This window comes from Sciurus vulgaris, assembly GCF_902686455.1.
Source record: "Sciurus vulgaris genome assembly, chromosome: X".
NCBI lineage: Eukaryota > Metazoa > Chordata > Mammalia > Rodentia > Sciuridae > Sciurus > Sciurus vulgaris.
The window spans coordinates 126622297-126636150 of record NC_136471.1 but is presented as its reverse complement, the minus strand read 5'-3'; the positions used below and the strand labels follow the sequence as shown (position 1 = coordinate 126636150).

At 40.3% G+C, this 13854-nt stretch overlaps 1 protein-coding gene across 3 annotated transcripts in view; it reads right to left on the bottom strand.

Annotated features, from left to right (window-relative positions):
• The window catches only part of CLTRN (collectrin, amino acid transport regulator), a 47459-nt gene that overhangs the window by 16603 nt on the left and 17002 nt on the right, over nucleotides 1-13854 (bottom strand). For all 3 annotated transcript variants that reach the window (XM_079123283.1, XM_079123284.1, XM_079123282.1), the window contains 2 exons: nucleotides 5623-5736; nucleotides 255-449 (listed from right to left, as the gene is read on the bottom strand). In XM_079123283.1, the coding sequence (XP_078979409.1) occupies nucleotides 255-449; nucleotides 5623-5736 (309 nt within the window). The remainder of the gene's footprint in view (nucleotides 1-254; nucleotides 450-5622; nucleotides 5737-13854) is intronic.

Here is a 13854-nt window from a genome sequence, read left to right as displayed (position 1 = left end):
GCTTAGAAAATCACAACACAGATAAGAAATATTCATATGGTATAGAACAGAAATAAAGATAGTAATGGAATGAGCTTCATTAAGCAAGGGATACACTGAACTCTTAAAAAAAAGATGAAAGAATAAGTGATATTTTGAAAATCACCAATTTTTCACGTTTAAGGCATTACCTTTGGCCAGAGGAAAATCTTATTTTTCTAAGTTATGAGAAAACAAGCAAATACTTCTTAAATTATTCCCATTAAATAGCTTACCTTCTTCGTTGCCGGATTCCTGATAAAACCAGTAGTGTAATTGCAACTATGACGATACAAAATATCACACCAAATATAATTATCCAGATAGGAACAGCAGGGTCAGTGGGTGGTGCAAGAGTAGAAGGAATTTTTAAAAATTCCAGAGTCTGGTCATTCAAAAAGAAGGCACTGTTGATCCGGTTCCTATTCATTCTAAAATTAAATCATAATCAAAAACAAAATAAGAAAATAAGACAATAAAAACACTGGAAACAAAGTAAAAGAACTGTCTCTCCATGATTATAAATATCTCTATAAACAAAGCATCCTCCTAGCAGGAGACTCCAGGTTGACTAGAAATTTTGCTGAAGGCAATCATGCTGTGGTTTCATTTAATTTGCAGTGCTGGCTGCCAGAGATGCCTGTCTATTACACTGCTGACCTGAATTACTGTGAATGTCCTAGAACTAACTAAAAGTCCTGAGCTTTAAACCAATCTGCCCAACATGTTTTACTTCCTGAGAAATAGTTTCTAGATTACAATAACAGAATGCTATTTAAGGTGGCTTACATAAATATCAACAGCCCCATGAGATAAAACTGTATGTAAAACGTGAGTGAAAAGAATGGGAAGAAAACCAGGATCAGAAAAGAAAACATGAACCAAGAGTTCCTTCAGATCCATCAACTTGATTTCTTTCCCATTAACTCAAAACATTTGACAAAAACTTAGCTCAGTATCATATAACTGCTAGGTGCTGGAGATACAATATGAAATAAAAATGCTCAGAAGCTTACAGTCTTGAAGGGTAGCAAATTAGTATATCCACACCATTAGTGCAGTGCAAAATGTTCTGTGAAAGAGGCAGATATGGGCACAGTGGGGGCAGAGGAGAGGACCAAGTATGTTATAGTGAGCTGTGCTTTGAGGGACAAATAGGAATTCTTTAGATCAAAGTGTCTAGTGAGCACAGGAATGAACTCATGGTAGAGTATGACTTGTTCAGTAAACTGTAAGCAGTTCCATATGACTAAAGGCAATGGTGGTTCAGGAAACCAAAAATCTAGAAAAATCTAAAGGTAAATGTTACTTTTCCCTTTATTTCCCTGTATTTTTGGTGATGACAGCAGTTAGAAAGGTAGCAAAGACTTATTTAACTGAAAACAAAAAAGTGAGTATCTAACCGGAATTTACAAACTAGATGAGGCAATTCCTTGGAGATATGTTATGGTCTTTACTGAATTCACATTATACAAATAGACTTCATCTACCTTTACAGCAGCCTGGAAAACAGAAACATAAAATGAACTTTATGTGACTTAAAGTTTCCTAGTAGCTTCACCAAAAAAAAGTAAAAAGAAACAGGTAAATTTAATTTTAATAATGTATTTTTACCTAATATATCCAAGAAAATATAATTTCAACAATACAGTTTCAATATAATCAATATTGAATTGTTTCATATTTTGTTCTGTACTGCCTTAGAAATTTGGCATGTATTTTACACTTAGCACACACCTCACTTTGGACTAGCCACAGTTCAAGTATTTGATAGGTACACCTGGCTGGTAGTTCAGTACTGGACAGCCCAGGTCTAGGCCTGATAGTAAGTAATGACTTGAGAAATGCCACAGACCAGCACCAGTGCATCAGAGGAGGCCTTCTTTAGCAAATTAAAAATCTAAAAAATATAACGAAAAAGAATCTATGCTGAGAGCTGGGGTGCTGATCAGTGTTTGAGTACCACTTAATATGTGTGAGGCCCTGGGCTCAATCCCCAGTAACACACACACACCCTATACTGAGGCAGTCAGGTGATTTATAGCAAGGGATATTTTAAATGTTTTTATCAAGCCATGGAATGTTTTCCTTTTCATAATCAAATATTGATAATTTGGGGCTATGAACCTTTCCACAAAATAATGAGCCCCACTATTAAGATATAACTCAGAGAATAATGAAAAGTTTCTCTGCACACTGATGCTATCCCCCTTGTTGGTCAACCCTTTGCTGCACTCCAGGCTGGAAATACATTCTACCACCTCTCAGGCTAAATGGAAATTCTGGCTCAGGTACAGATTAAATCTCCTCCATTACAGGAATCCCCAGATGGCATCAGTCACCGTGGATATCTTTCAACTAGGACCAGAGTTGACTTCAGCCAGATCCTCACAAAAGAGCCACTTTCCCTGCATCATTCCATAGGTGTGAAAACTCTAGAATAGATTTAAAATCACTGTAGATGTGGTGGAACATGCCCAGGTCAAGTCCTCACTCTTTTTCTTTCTAGCATGGTGTTATGGTCTAGATATTAGGTGTACCCCAAAAGCTCAATGTGTGAGACTATAATAGGTGAAATGATGAGTTATGGAGCCTTAACCCAATCAATGAATTAATCCCCTGATAGGGATTAACTGAGAGGTAACTGAAGGCAGGTAGCATGTGGCTGGAGGAGGTGGGCACTGGGGATGAGGTTTTGGAGTATATATTTTATATTTGGCGAGTACAGTTTCTCTCTGCTTCCTGATCATCGTGTGAGCTGCCTCCTTCTGCCACACTCTTCCACCATGATGTTCTGCCTCACCTCCAGCCCCAAGCAATAGAGCTGGCTGTCTATGGACTGAGACCTCTGAAACATTGAGCCTCCAAATAAACTTTTTCTCTTCTAAACTTGTTCTTGTCAGATCTTTTTGTCAGAGCAATGAAAAAGTTGATTAAAACACTAAAAAGTTTTAGCAAATCAATAAATCTCCTTGATCCCCAATTTCTTCATTTCTAAAACAGGGATAATGAGCCTATGTTAAAAAATCAGTGGGGTTAAAATTAAATGCTATGGATGCATAAGACATGACTTATGAACCAGAAAATGTTATGCACATATGAGGTACAACTATTTTGTCCAGCCACATAGATTCTTCAGCCCTGAAATTCCTACATGTGAATGCCCTCTAGGTACCATCTCCTTTCCCCTCCCCACTCTATTCTTTCTTCTTGGCACTGTTTCTTTTGTTTTCATCCAAGTCTGGTATGCCCTACTTGGTCCTAATATAAATTCTCATCCTATCCACCATTGCTACCTCCTACATAGCTTTAAGACATTTGAAACAGACATTTGGTTGAGAACATTCATCTACTTCCCCTACCTTTACCCCAAGCACTCACTCTTCCTCCTCGCATCAACTGAAGCCTAGTTTAAGTACAGTGCCTTCATTTTCCTGGAAGCCCTTCCAGATTACAAGACTTGAACAAAATCTCTTTTAACATGAAATATGATATTACTAGTTATTACTCCCTAAGTGGTGGGTCTTAATGTATTCTTAGTGGCAAAAACGCAAAAATAATTTAGTGCAAAACCCCTTATTAGAACAGATTCAGTCATTCTCTGTTGCTATGATCCTCAGTACCTTTGATCCAGCAAGATAAACAGATAATTGTTCACAAAAATCTTTGGCGTTTGATTAAATACTCATCATCTTAACTTAATATGTTTTAGACAGCAAATGAGTTCTTTCACTAGACATTTCTTCTTGGGAAAGATAATAATATGCATTTCAGCAACTTGTAAATCTTTTGTAGGGATGGTTACTTTGTTTTGTTCTTTCCTTTTGAGGAAATCATTTATTTCCTGAACTCACTTTTCAAACATACCTTTGCCCACCATCAACTCTGAGACACATAGAGTGTGCATTAATTGAAATAAAACCAAATTGCATTCTTCTACTTTTTTTGCGGGGGGAGGGTACCAGGGATTGAAGTCAGAGGCACTCAACCACTGAGCCACATCCCCAGCCCTATTTTGTGTTTTATTTAGAGACAGGGTCTCACTGAGTTGCTTAGCGCCTCACTGTTACTGAGGCTAGCTTTGAACTTGCGCTCTTCCTGCATCAGTCACTCAAGCCGCTGGGGTTATAGGCATGCACCACCTCTTCTACTTCTTGAAAATAAAAAATTAGTTTTACTTTTGAATGTTTGCTATGATCCCAAGGAGGAAAAACTGTCCACTTGAAATGGGCAAAAGAGATTACTTTTTTTGTTTTTTTTTTTTACCAAATTTCCTTCTTAATGTACTTTTTGGGCAATTTCCATATCTTTATTGTCTTTTATTTTGCAAATCTGTAAGTTCTAGAAAACTAACATAATGCAAATGATTCTTGTCTATAGAAAATCAAATGAACTGTGTCTGGTGAAATATGATTCATCACTGCCTGATAGATAGACTGATGCATGTATTTGTAAATGTATTTCATCATTCTTAATTCCTATACACATGTGGTTCCTTGAAGTCCCCTTTGAAATAATTTCAATGAGCTGGGCACAGTGGTGCACACCTGTAATCCCAGCAGCTCATGAGGCTGAGTCAGGAGGATCTTGAGTTCAAAGCCAGCTTCAGAAACTTAGCGAAGCCCCAAGCAACTTAGTGAGCCCCTGTCTCAAAATAAAAAATAAAAAGAAATGGACTATGGCTCAGTGGTTAAGTATCCCTGGGTTCAATTCCTGGTACCAAAAAAAAAAAAAAAAAAAAAAAGTGAAATAGTTTCAACATCTTACTGGTTCCCCCATTAATTAATGAGACATTAAAATCTTCAGTAGTATTCATTTTTAATTTGTACAAGTTATGATTTTACTTTTATTGTTACATTACCTTTTAAAGATAAGTCTCTAGAGACCCTAGAAATGACAATATTTTTCCTGGTTTTAAAATAAAACTCAAAGATATAATTTGTTCTTTAAAACTCCTTACATGCATTAACTCATTTAACCTCAGTAGCTCTGGGAGAGAGGTACCATAATTACATTTTACAGATGATGAGAGGAAGGCCAAAAAAGGGTAGGTAACTTGTCTGTATTCAAATAATTATCACAAGGCAAAGTCAAAATTAAAAACCTAGGCATTCTGTCTCCTGACAGCCTGTAATGTGATGATCCATTACAGAATAGTGCCACACAAGGTTTCTTGCCAAAAGAAGACAATAGCACACATTCTTAGCTAATGTTAGTTAAACCCAGGTTTCTCAACTATAGCATGATTGACTTTGGGGTCAAGTAATTCTTTGTGTGGGGTGCTGTACTGGGCATCATAAGATGTTTGGCAACATCCCTAGCTTCTGCCTACTTGATGTTGGTGGCACACCTCCCCCTTCAGTTGTGACAAGAAAAATGTGTCCACACATTGTCAAATGTCTCTTCAAAGATAAAATTGCTCCTGGATGACAGCCCAATGGTCTACCTCTAATCTCTAATAAAAATTAACAAAAATGAAATCTTTGACATCATAATCAATGAATGAAATGTAGAGCGGAGTGAGAATTTTTCAACACCTATGAAAACTGTTGAGTTAATCAGCAAGTCAATTGGCCAAAAGAAAGCATATTTAGGGGTGATTACCTGATGGCTGACTGTACCTCAACAGCAGGAAGAGTATGATTTTTTGAAGGGTCTGTAACCACAAACCAGAATGACACCCTTCGTGTAACATTGCAAAGTAGGACATGGGAAATTCTGTAGACAATGGAAAGAAAAAAACACATCATAAGAATATCATCCAAAATGGCATTACACTGTTCCCTCTGATGCAATTATCATTTTATGACTCACCTTAGCTATGTTTGAAAAGTCATTTCTATCATTTGAAAGAATGATTTAGTAAGAAAAAATTATATAGGAAATTCTCATTGTTTTAAAATCATATACTCAGGGATCGTTTCTTATGAAGGAATCTACCACAAAAATAAAAAAGGAATTAGGCAGTGGAGAATATTAAGGATATTGTTCCCTACCATCTACTAGCTGAAAGCTTCCCTGCTTCAACACTGGGTCCCTCTCTAAACCACAGATGCCTCTTGTGTGTCCTCATCAACTTTATTGGTTCCCTGCCCATTCTACCTTCCTCCTCTCAGATTCAATCAGAATCTGTTGCCTGTTCTTGACTCAATACTTGCACTGTCTGCCTCGACTTCTGTCCATACCCAACCCCGAGCATGGGGAACACGTCAAGAGGTGCCTCAGCCTGTACTTTTGAGGAAACAGTTCTAAAGAACAGTTGCTTTTATATTGCCTTGAACAGACCTCCAAACTTAAGTGTTATTATCAATTCACCAGGAGTCTTTGAACACTGTGATTTGTAGTTACATTCTTTTCAAATGCAAAATGGCACTGTGACTCACTCCATTCTATACTCATGAATTACCCATAAAATTGAAAAGAGAGAAATGATGTTGGTGTGTAGAGAAAAGACTATCTATATGAGGATGCATGAAGGCTCAAAATTATAGGAGAGTTCATATAAAACCAACAGTGCTAAATCATAAATCCTGGATGGCTTTCTGTATTTTCTTAAGAGCAAAATAAGAAAAAAATGGCATTCATATCCATCACATACAAATGAAACAAATCAATCACCTTTATGGAACAAGAGTAAATTAGTTTTGTTATTCTTTAAAAGAGCACCCCATTTTATTACAGTCATTTTTAAAATGTTGAAAGAGAGTACCCTTCTGTCAATAGCTATCTGGAGAAATTCTTTTATTTTCTCCCTGACGATGTCAGGTAGAGAAGTAGACTTGGGTGCAAGGCCCCTCTGCCCAGGGCTGTGTCTGGCAGCAGCAACGGGAAGGAGAGGCTTGAGATTTCCCTGCCCTCCAGATAGCATGGGGCGCCTCCCGCTGCCACTGCGTCCCGTGATGTCCTCGTGTCCGTGGGGCGTGAGACTGGCAGGTGCCAGACGCCAGTAACCGGTGCGGCACGTGCTTTGCCTGCCCCTGGATACCAACTGTCACTTGAACCCTGTGCCCTTCGCCAAGGGTTTCGACCACACACGTCCCGAACCAGATCCCTACTTAAAGACACTGACCCCGCCCACCGCTCACATGGGCCTCTACCTGAGCAGGTACCTGCTCAAGTGCCTGGGCACACGCAAGGCCGCGCTGGCAGCGCTGCCTCGCAGGCCCAGGAGACCCGGACAGCCGCACCGACCTCTGAGGCCCAGGCCCTCCCGCCGTCCCCAGGACCCGGGGCTCAGCAAACCTGCCCTGGGACAGCCGGAGCCCTGGGATCGCCCCCAAGCCCTCCACGCTGTTCTGCATGGCGCTCACCTCGCCGGAAGCCGGAGGGCTGCGGCGGGCACCCCGGCGGCCAGGTGCAACCGGCTCAGGCTGCCCCTCTGGCTGCTCCTGACTCCTCAGCTTACCCCCGCCCTCTACGAACGCTGGAAGCGCAGACCTGGCAAGGCCCCGGACCCCGACTGGCCCCGCAGCCCGGTCCAAGGCCAGGTCAACCCCCAAGGCCTAGCGAGCCTCTACAAGTGCCCACTCCCGCAGCGGGCCTCGGACCCCTGCTCCAGGGAGACGGTGCTGAAGGCCCTCAGCCGGTGCAACAAAGGGAAGAGGAAGTTCGACGGGCCGCTCTGGTTTGAGGACCCCGAGCCCAAGAGGCAGCGGCAGAGCCCGCAGCGCAGGCCGTCCGCCTTCAGGCCGGTCGTCAGAGACGGAGTGCAGCCGTCCTTCGAGCCCCGGCCGGGGCCGCTGAACAGAAGCGTCCGCTCCTGGGCATCTGCCTCTGTGAGGAGGAGACTGAGCCGGGGCCTGCCCTCCGGCCTGCCCGCGGCCTTCCCTGCCTGCTGCCCCACCTGCCAAAGGTCCCACGCCAGCCCAGGACATGCTCTCGCACCCTCTGCTGCAAGTCCCGGAGCACAGGCCCCACCGTCCCAGGGGCCACACCGGGAGAGCCCTCCTGAGCCCCGGCACATGCAGCCCTCTGACCTCCTTGGCTCCTAAGACTTGGAGCCCTGCCACCCTCTTCTGAGGCTCCAAACCACAGAACTTTTATCCACTGACCCCTCTGCCCCCACAGGAGTCCCTGAGCCAACAGCTCACTTGGCACTGCTTCTGGCTCACAGGTCTGCCACCCCCAGACCTCCTCTCCCCACCCTGAGGGCCCACGCTCTAAGGGGAACGTTCAGATCACAACCCTGGTCTTTCCCCTGCCAGCCGGCTCCTGCCTTCTTCCTGGGAGGAGGCTCGCCAGGAAGGTGGCCTTCCCCCCACGTGCCCAGCTTGCTTAGTTAAGTGTTTGTTTTTATTTTATATAGTAGTAATAATAATAGTTTTGCCTTACTACAGATTGTCATATGCTTTCTTTCAAAGACTCCACAGCATGGTTTCTGCAACTTGGCACTGTTGACATTTGGGGCCAGAGCATTCTTGGTGGTTGGGGCTGTCCTGTGCATAGGAGGGTTTGAGCAGCATCCCTGGCCTCTGACCAACAGGGGCCAGTAGCACACCCACAGCCATGTCAATCAATAGTGTCTCCAGGTAATTTCAAATAATTATTAAGGTTAAGGATAGGGAGGTCAAAAAAAAAAAAAAAAAATTACACTGGTGGAGAACTATTGAGCGTCACTGACCTCTACTGGCAAAAAAATAGTCAAGCTTTCTCTGAAAAAGTGTGATTTTATATGTATCAGAGATATGAACAAAACAAAGTGGTGCATGCTTAACAAAAAATCATTTCCACCTTTGGGGGATTAGGAGTGGGAAAAATATCTCCACCAACTTCCTGTAGAGTACTTTGGGCTATGAAAAATTCCTGTTATCTGGTCTTACATTTGCAGGAAATGCAAAATTGTTTTTTTAAAATGAGCTACTTTAAATTTTTCAAATTGGTAGAAATTTAAAAGTTAAATAATACCAAGTACTGGTAGCCCTGCATGGAACTGAAATCGGGTGGTGCTGTGGAAGCCAACGGGTCCAGCCACTCTGGAGTAGCATTTGGAAATGTTTTCTAGAGTACAGAGTACAGCTACGAGAAATGCTTGCAGACACTAATGAGAATGTTCTGTGCAGCACTTTTCATCCTAGCAAAGAATAAGAATAACCTAAATACCCATAAGTAGGGGGATGGATAATGTAAATATGGTATATGGTATCCAGGGAATATTATTCCACAGATCAAAGGAAAGAAGTAGACAAGCTTTTCAAGCTCAGCACAATTAGGTCACATAATTTTAAGTTGAGGGAATACCCTGTGCACTGTGGGATGTTTAACAACAAATCCAGCCTCTACTTTCTAGTTATCAGTAGTACTACTGCCAGTTGCAACAATCGAAAATACTTCCAGAGCTGGGTGTGGTGGTGCACACTTGTAATCTCACTGATTTGGGAGACTGAGGCAGAAGCATTGCAAGTTCAAGTTTGAGGCCAGCCTCAACAATTAGCAAGGCCCTAAGCAACTTCGTGAGACACTGTCTCAAAATAAAAAATAAAAATAAAAAGGGCTAAGGATCTAGTACTCCCCTCCCCCCAAAAAAGAAAAGAAAAGACAAATTCCAGGCATTGTCAAATATCCCTTGAAGAACAAAATCATCCTTGGGTTGAAAGCACTGAACTAACTACATATTTTTTACATAAAAGGACAAATCTCAGAATATACCATCAAGTGAAAAAGATAGGATGAGGAATATTGTGCGTGGCATATGACATTTACATAAATTAAACAAATACAAAGTAACATTTCTGCCATAATAAAGAAGGCCAGAAATGAGGAATGGGGTCATTTGGATACTTGTCTATGTTGTTCTTTTCAGCTACATATTATTTAAACATGGGTTTCATGGTATTTCCTATCAGACAGAGAATACAGCTGTAAATAAACTCCACTTTTCCTGTGGAGATTGCTTTCTAAGGGAGGAGAGGCAGAAGACAAACAAGTAAATAAACATACACTTGGGGAAGGGCAAGTTCTATAAAGGAAAATTATGCAGAAGGATACAGAAAATTCCATCAATGCACCTGCGACCCCGAATACACTCTTCTGTCCCCATAACTACACTATCCCACACAATGAATTTGAGTTACTTAAATTTATTCAGTGTTCCCATTGGGTAGCAAGTCATAGATTAATATAGTACCTCAGGAAATACAATGAAGATATTTTAACTATTTAGTAGTAAAGATTTCCAAAAGATTTAAATTGTTGCTGAAAATATTAAACCCTCCATTTTCAATTGAGATAGTAATTGTTAGGTACAAAAAGTTCCTAGACTAAAACCCTAAAAATCAAGCTTTCATTTTGAAATTTACTACCTGCCAAATACTAGAATTGAGACAAGTCATTTCATTATTCATGAGTTACTAAGAAGGGCTTAATTTCTTAGTGTGCCAGTGGGGGTTTGCTATTGGGATTTTGGTTGTGAAATTCCTTGTTAGGTGTGACTGTCCTGAGTCTTGCACCATGTTGATCATTTTTCATCCCCACCCTCTAAATACCACAGTACTCTCCAGCCATAGATATAATCCCCAACACACTCCACTTCCATATGCTCCATGGGTGGGTCAGTACCATACCCAAGTAAGAAACACTTCTAAATCAACTTCCAAGCTTCAAGGTCATGAAAAGCAAAGGAAGACAGAAACTGTCACAGAGTGGATTAGAAGCAGATTCTGGAAGAGAAGAAAGAACCTTAGTAGAAAAATGGAGAAATATTAAAAGTGTCCATAGTTGAATAATAATATTGAATGAGCATTAATTTGTTTTGATCAATCTACCATGGTTATTTAAAATATTATTAGGGAAACAGGCTAGGGCAGGGTTTCTCAACCCCAATACTATTAACATTGTGGTCTGGATACTTCTTGGTTGTCAGGAGTTGTCTATGATTCTGTATGGTACAGAGCAGTGTACAAACTAAATGCCAGTACTACACATTCAATTGTGAAAACCAAAAAAATCTCTCCAGACATTTCCAAATATCCTTGAGAGCAGTGGTGGGCAGGATACAAAATCTCCTCAAACGGAGAACACAGGACCTGTCTGTTTTGTCTTTGTGACCTTTTAGTAAAATCTAAATGTTTCCAAATTAAATACATACGCGTGTGCATGCACAAACATAAATATAAGAACAAAGTAGTTATTTAAAAGTTGCCTAGGTACAATAAAATTTTTTTACAAGAAAAAAAACTAGGCCATGTTTTAATAAAAAAGTTCTTACTAGCTTCATTGATAAAGAGAAAACATGCATACTTGGAAAAATAACAAAGGGCTATATTCAAATGCAAGATATTGGTACCCATCAGAATAAGGATGACCTTAATAATTACTTAATTTTTAAAAAATTAGCTCTGCTATATACTCAAATGTATGAAGTATTTATTAGAATGCCTCCTGCTGTCCTAATGTCTTAAGAAACACTATACCATCCTTTCTCCAAGGTTGATATTAGGAAAAGAGGTTGCTATGGGTTAAATATAGTATGTCCACTCTGAAACTCATATTGAAGTTTAATCCCCATTTTAAGATATTATGAGGACGGACACTTAACCCAACTATGGTGTTTAGAGGTGGGGCATTTGGGAGGTGGTTAAGATTATGTAAATCATCAAGGTGGAGCCATGATTAAAAACCAATGGCTCTATAAGGAGAGGTATAGAGACCAGAGGCAACACACACACACACACACACACACAAATGAACAATCCCCATCTCTTGCCATGTGGTGTCCTGTTCTACCTCAAGACACTGCCAGCAAGAAGGCTATCACCAGACATGGGCCTCTGACCTTACACCTTCAGAACTGTTAGCCAAAATAAACCTCTTTTCTTTATAAAAGCAGTCTGCCTTGGGTATTTCATTATAGTAACACAAAGTAGATTAATACAAAGTGCATAGTCTCAGCCATTTGGAATCTTCTTCAATAGAATACTAAGTATCCTCCCTTACAAAATGGTTCTGCCCAAAGATACGATTCTTCTAATGTCTTTTTTTTTTATTGATTTTTTTTTTTTATTTCATAAAGTCAGTATCTAATCAGTAACCTGTTGGATACCTACAATCCTACAATAGCCTATGTTATTTTTATTGTGAATAGAGGTTCTTTTTTTTTTTTTTCTTGTTGGGTGTTTTTTTTTTATTTATTGTAAACAAACGGGATACATGTTGACATGTTGTTTGTCTGTTTGTACATGGGTTAAAGGCATACCATTTGTATAATCATAAATTTACATATGGTAATGTTGTTTGATTCATTCTATTATTTTTTCCCTTCCCCCCCACCCCTCCCACCCTTCTTTTCCCTCTAAACAGTCCTTTCTTCCTCCATTCATTCCCCCCTCCCTAACTCTAACCCTAACCCTAACCCTAACACTAACTCCCCCCACCCTCCCCCTTATGTGTCATCATCCACTTATCAGCGAGATCATTCATCCTTTAATTTTTTGAGATTGGCTTATCTCACTTAGCATGATGGTCTCCAATTTCATCCATTTGCCTGTAAATGCCATAATTTTATCGTTCTTTATGGCAGAGTAATATTCCATTGTATATATATACCACAGTTTCTTTATCCACTCATCAATTGAAGGATATCTAGGTTGGTTCCACAATCTGGCTATTGTGAATTGAGCAGCTATGAACATTGATGTGGCTGTATCTCTGTAGTATGCTGATTTTAAGTCCTTTGGGTATAGGCCAAGGAGTGGGATAGCTGGGTCAAATGGTGGTTCCATTCCAAGTTTTCTAAGGAATCTCCACACTGCTTTCCAGAGTGGCTGCACTAATTTGCAGCCCCACCAGCAATGTATGAGTGTACCTTTCTCCCCACATCCTCGCCAACACTTGTTGCTTGTATTTTTGATAATCGCCATTCTAATTGGGGTAAGATGGAATCTTAGGGTGGTTTTGATTTGCATTTCTCTTATTACTAGAGATGTTGAACATTTTTTCATATGTTTGTTGATTGCTTGTACATCTTCTTCTGTGAAGTGTCTGTTCATTTCCTTAGCCCATTTGTCGATTGGATTATTTGTATTCTTGGTGTAGAGTTTTTTGAGTTCTTTATAGATTCTGGAGATTAGTGCTCTATCTGAAGTATGATTGGCAAAGATATTCTCCCACTCTGTAGGCTCTTTCTTCACATTACTGATAGTTTCCTTTGCTGAGAGAAAGCTTTTTAGTTTGAATCTATCCCAGTTATTGATTCTTGCTTTTATTTCTTGTGCTATGGGAGTCCTGTTGAGGAAGTCTGGTCCTAGGCTGACATGTTGAAGATCGGGACCTACTTTTTCTTCTATAATCTGCAGAGTCTCTGGTCTGATTCCAAGGTCCTTAATCCATTTTGAGTTGAGTTTTGTGCAGGGTGAGAGATATGGGTTTAGTTTCATTCTGTTGCATATGGATTTCCAATTCTCCCAGCACCATTTGTTGAAGAGGCTATCTTTTCTCCATTGCATATTTTTGGCGCCTTTGTCTAGTATTAGAAAGTTGTATTTATTTGGGTTTGTGTCTGTGTCCTCTATTCTGTACCATTGATCTACCTGTCTATTTGGGTACCAATACCATGCCGTCTTTGTTACTATTGCTTTGTAATAAAGTTGAAGTTCGGGTATTGCGATACCCCCTGCTTCATTTTTCCTGTGAAGGATTGCTTTAGCTATTCTGGGTTTCTTATTCTTCCAGATGAATTTCATGATTGCTTGCTCTATTTCTGTAAGGTACATCATTGGGATTTTAATTGGAATTGCATTGAATCTGTATAGCACTTTTGGTAGTATGGCCATTTTGACAATATTAATTCTGCCTATCCAAGAACATGGGAGATCTTTCCATCTTCTAAGGTGTTCTTTAATT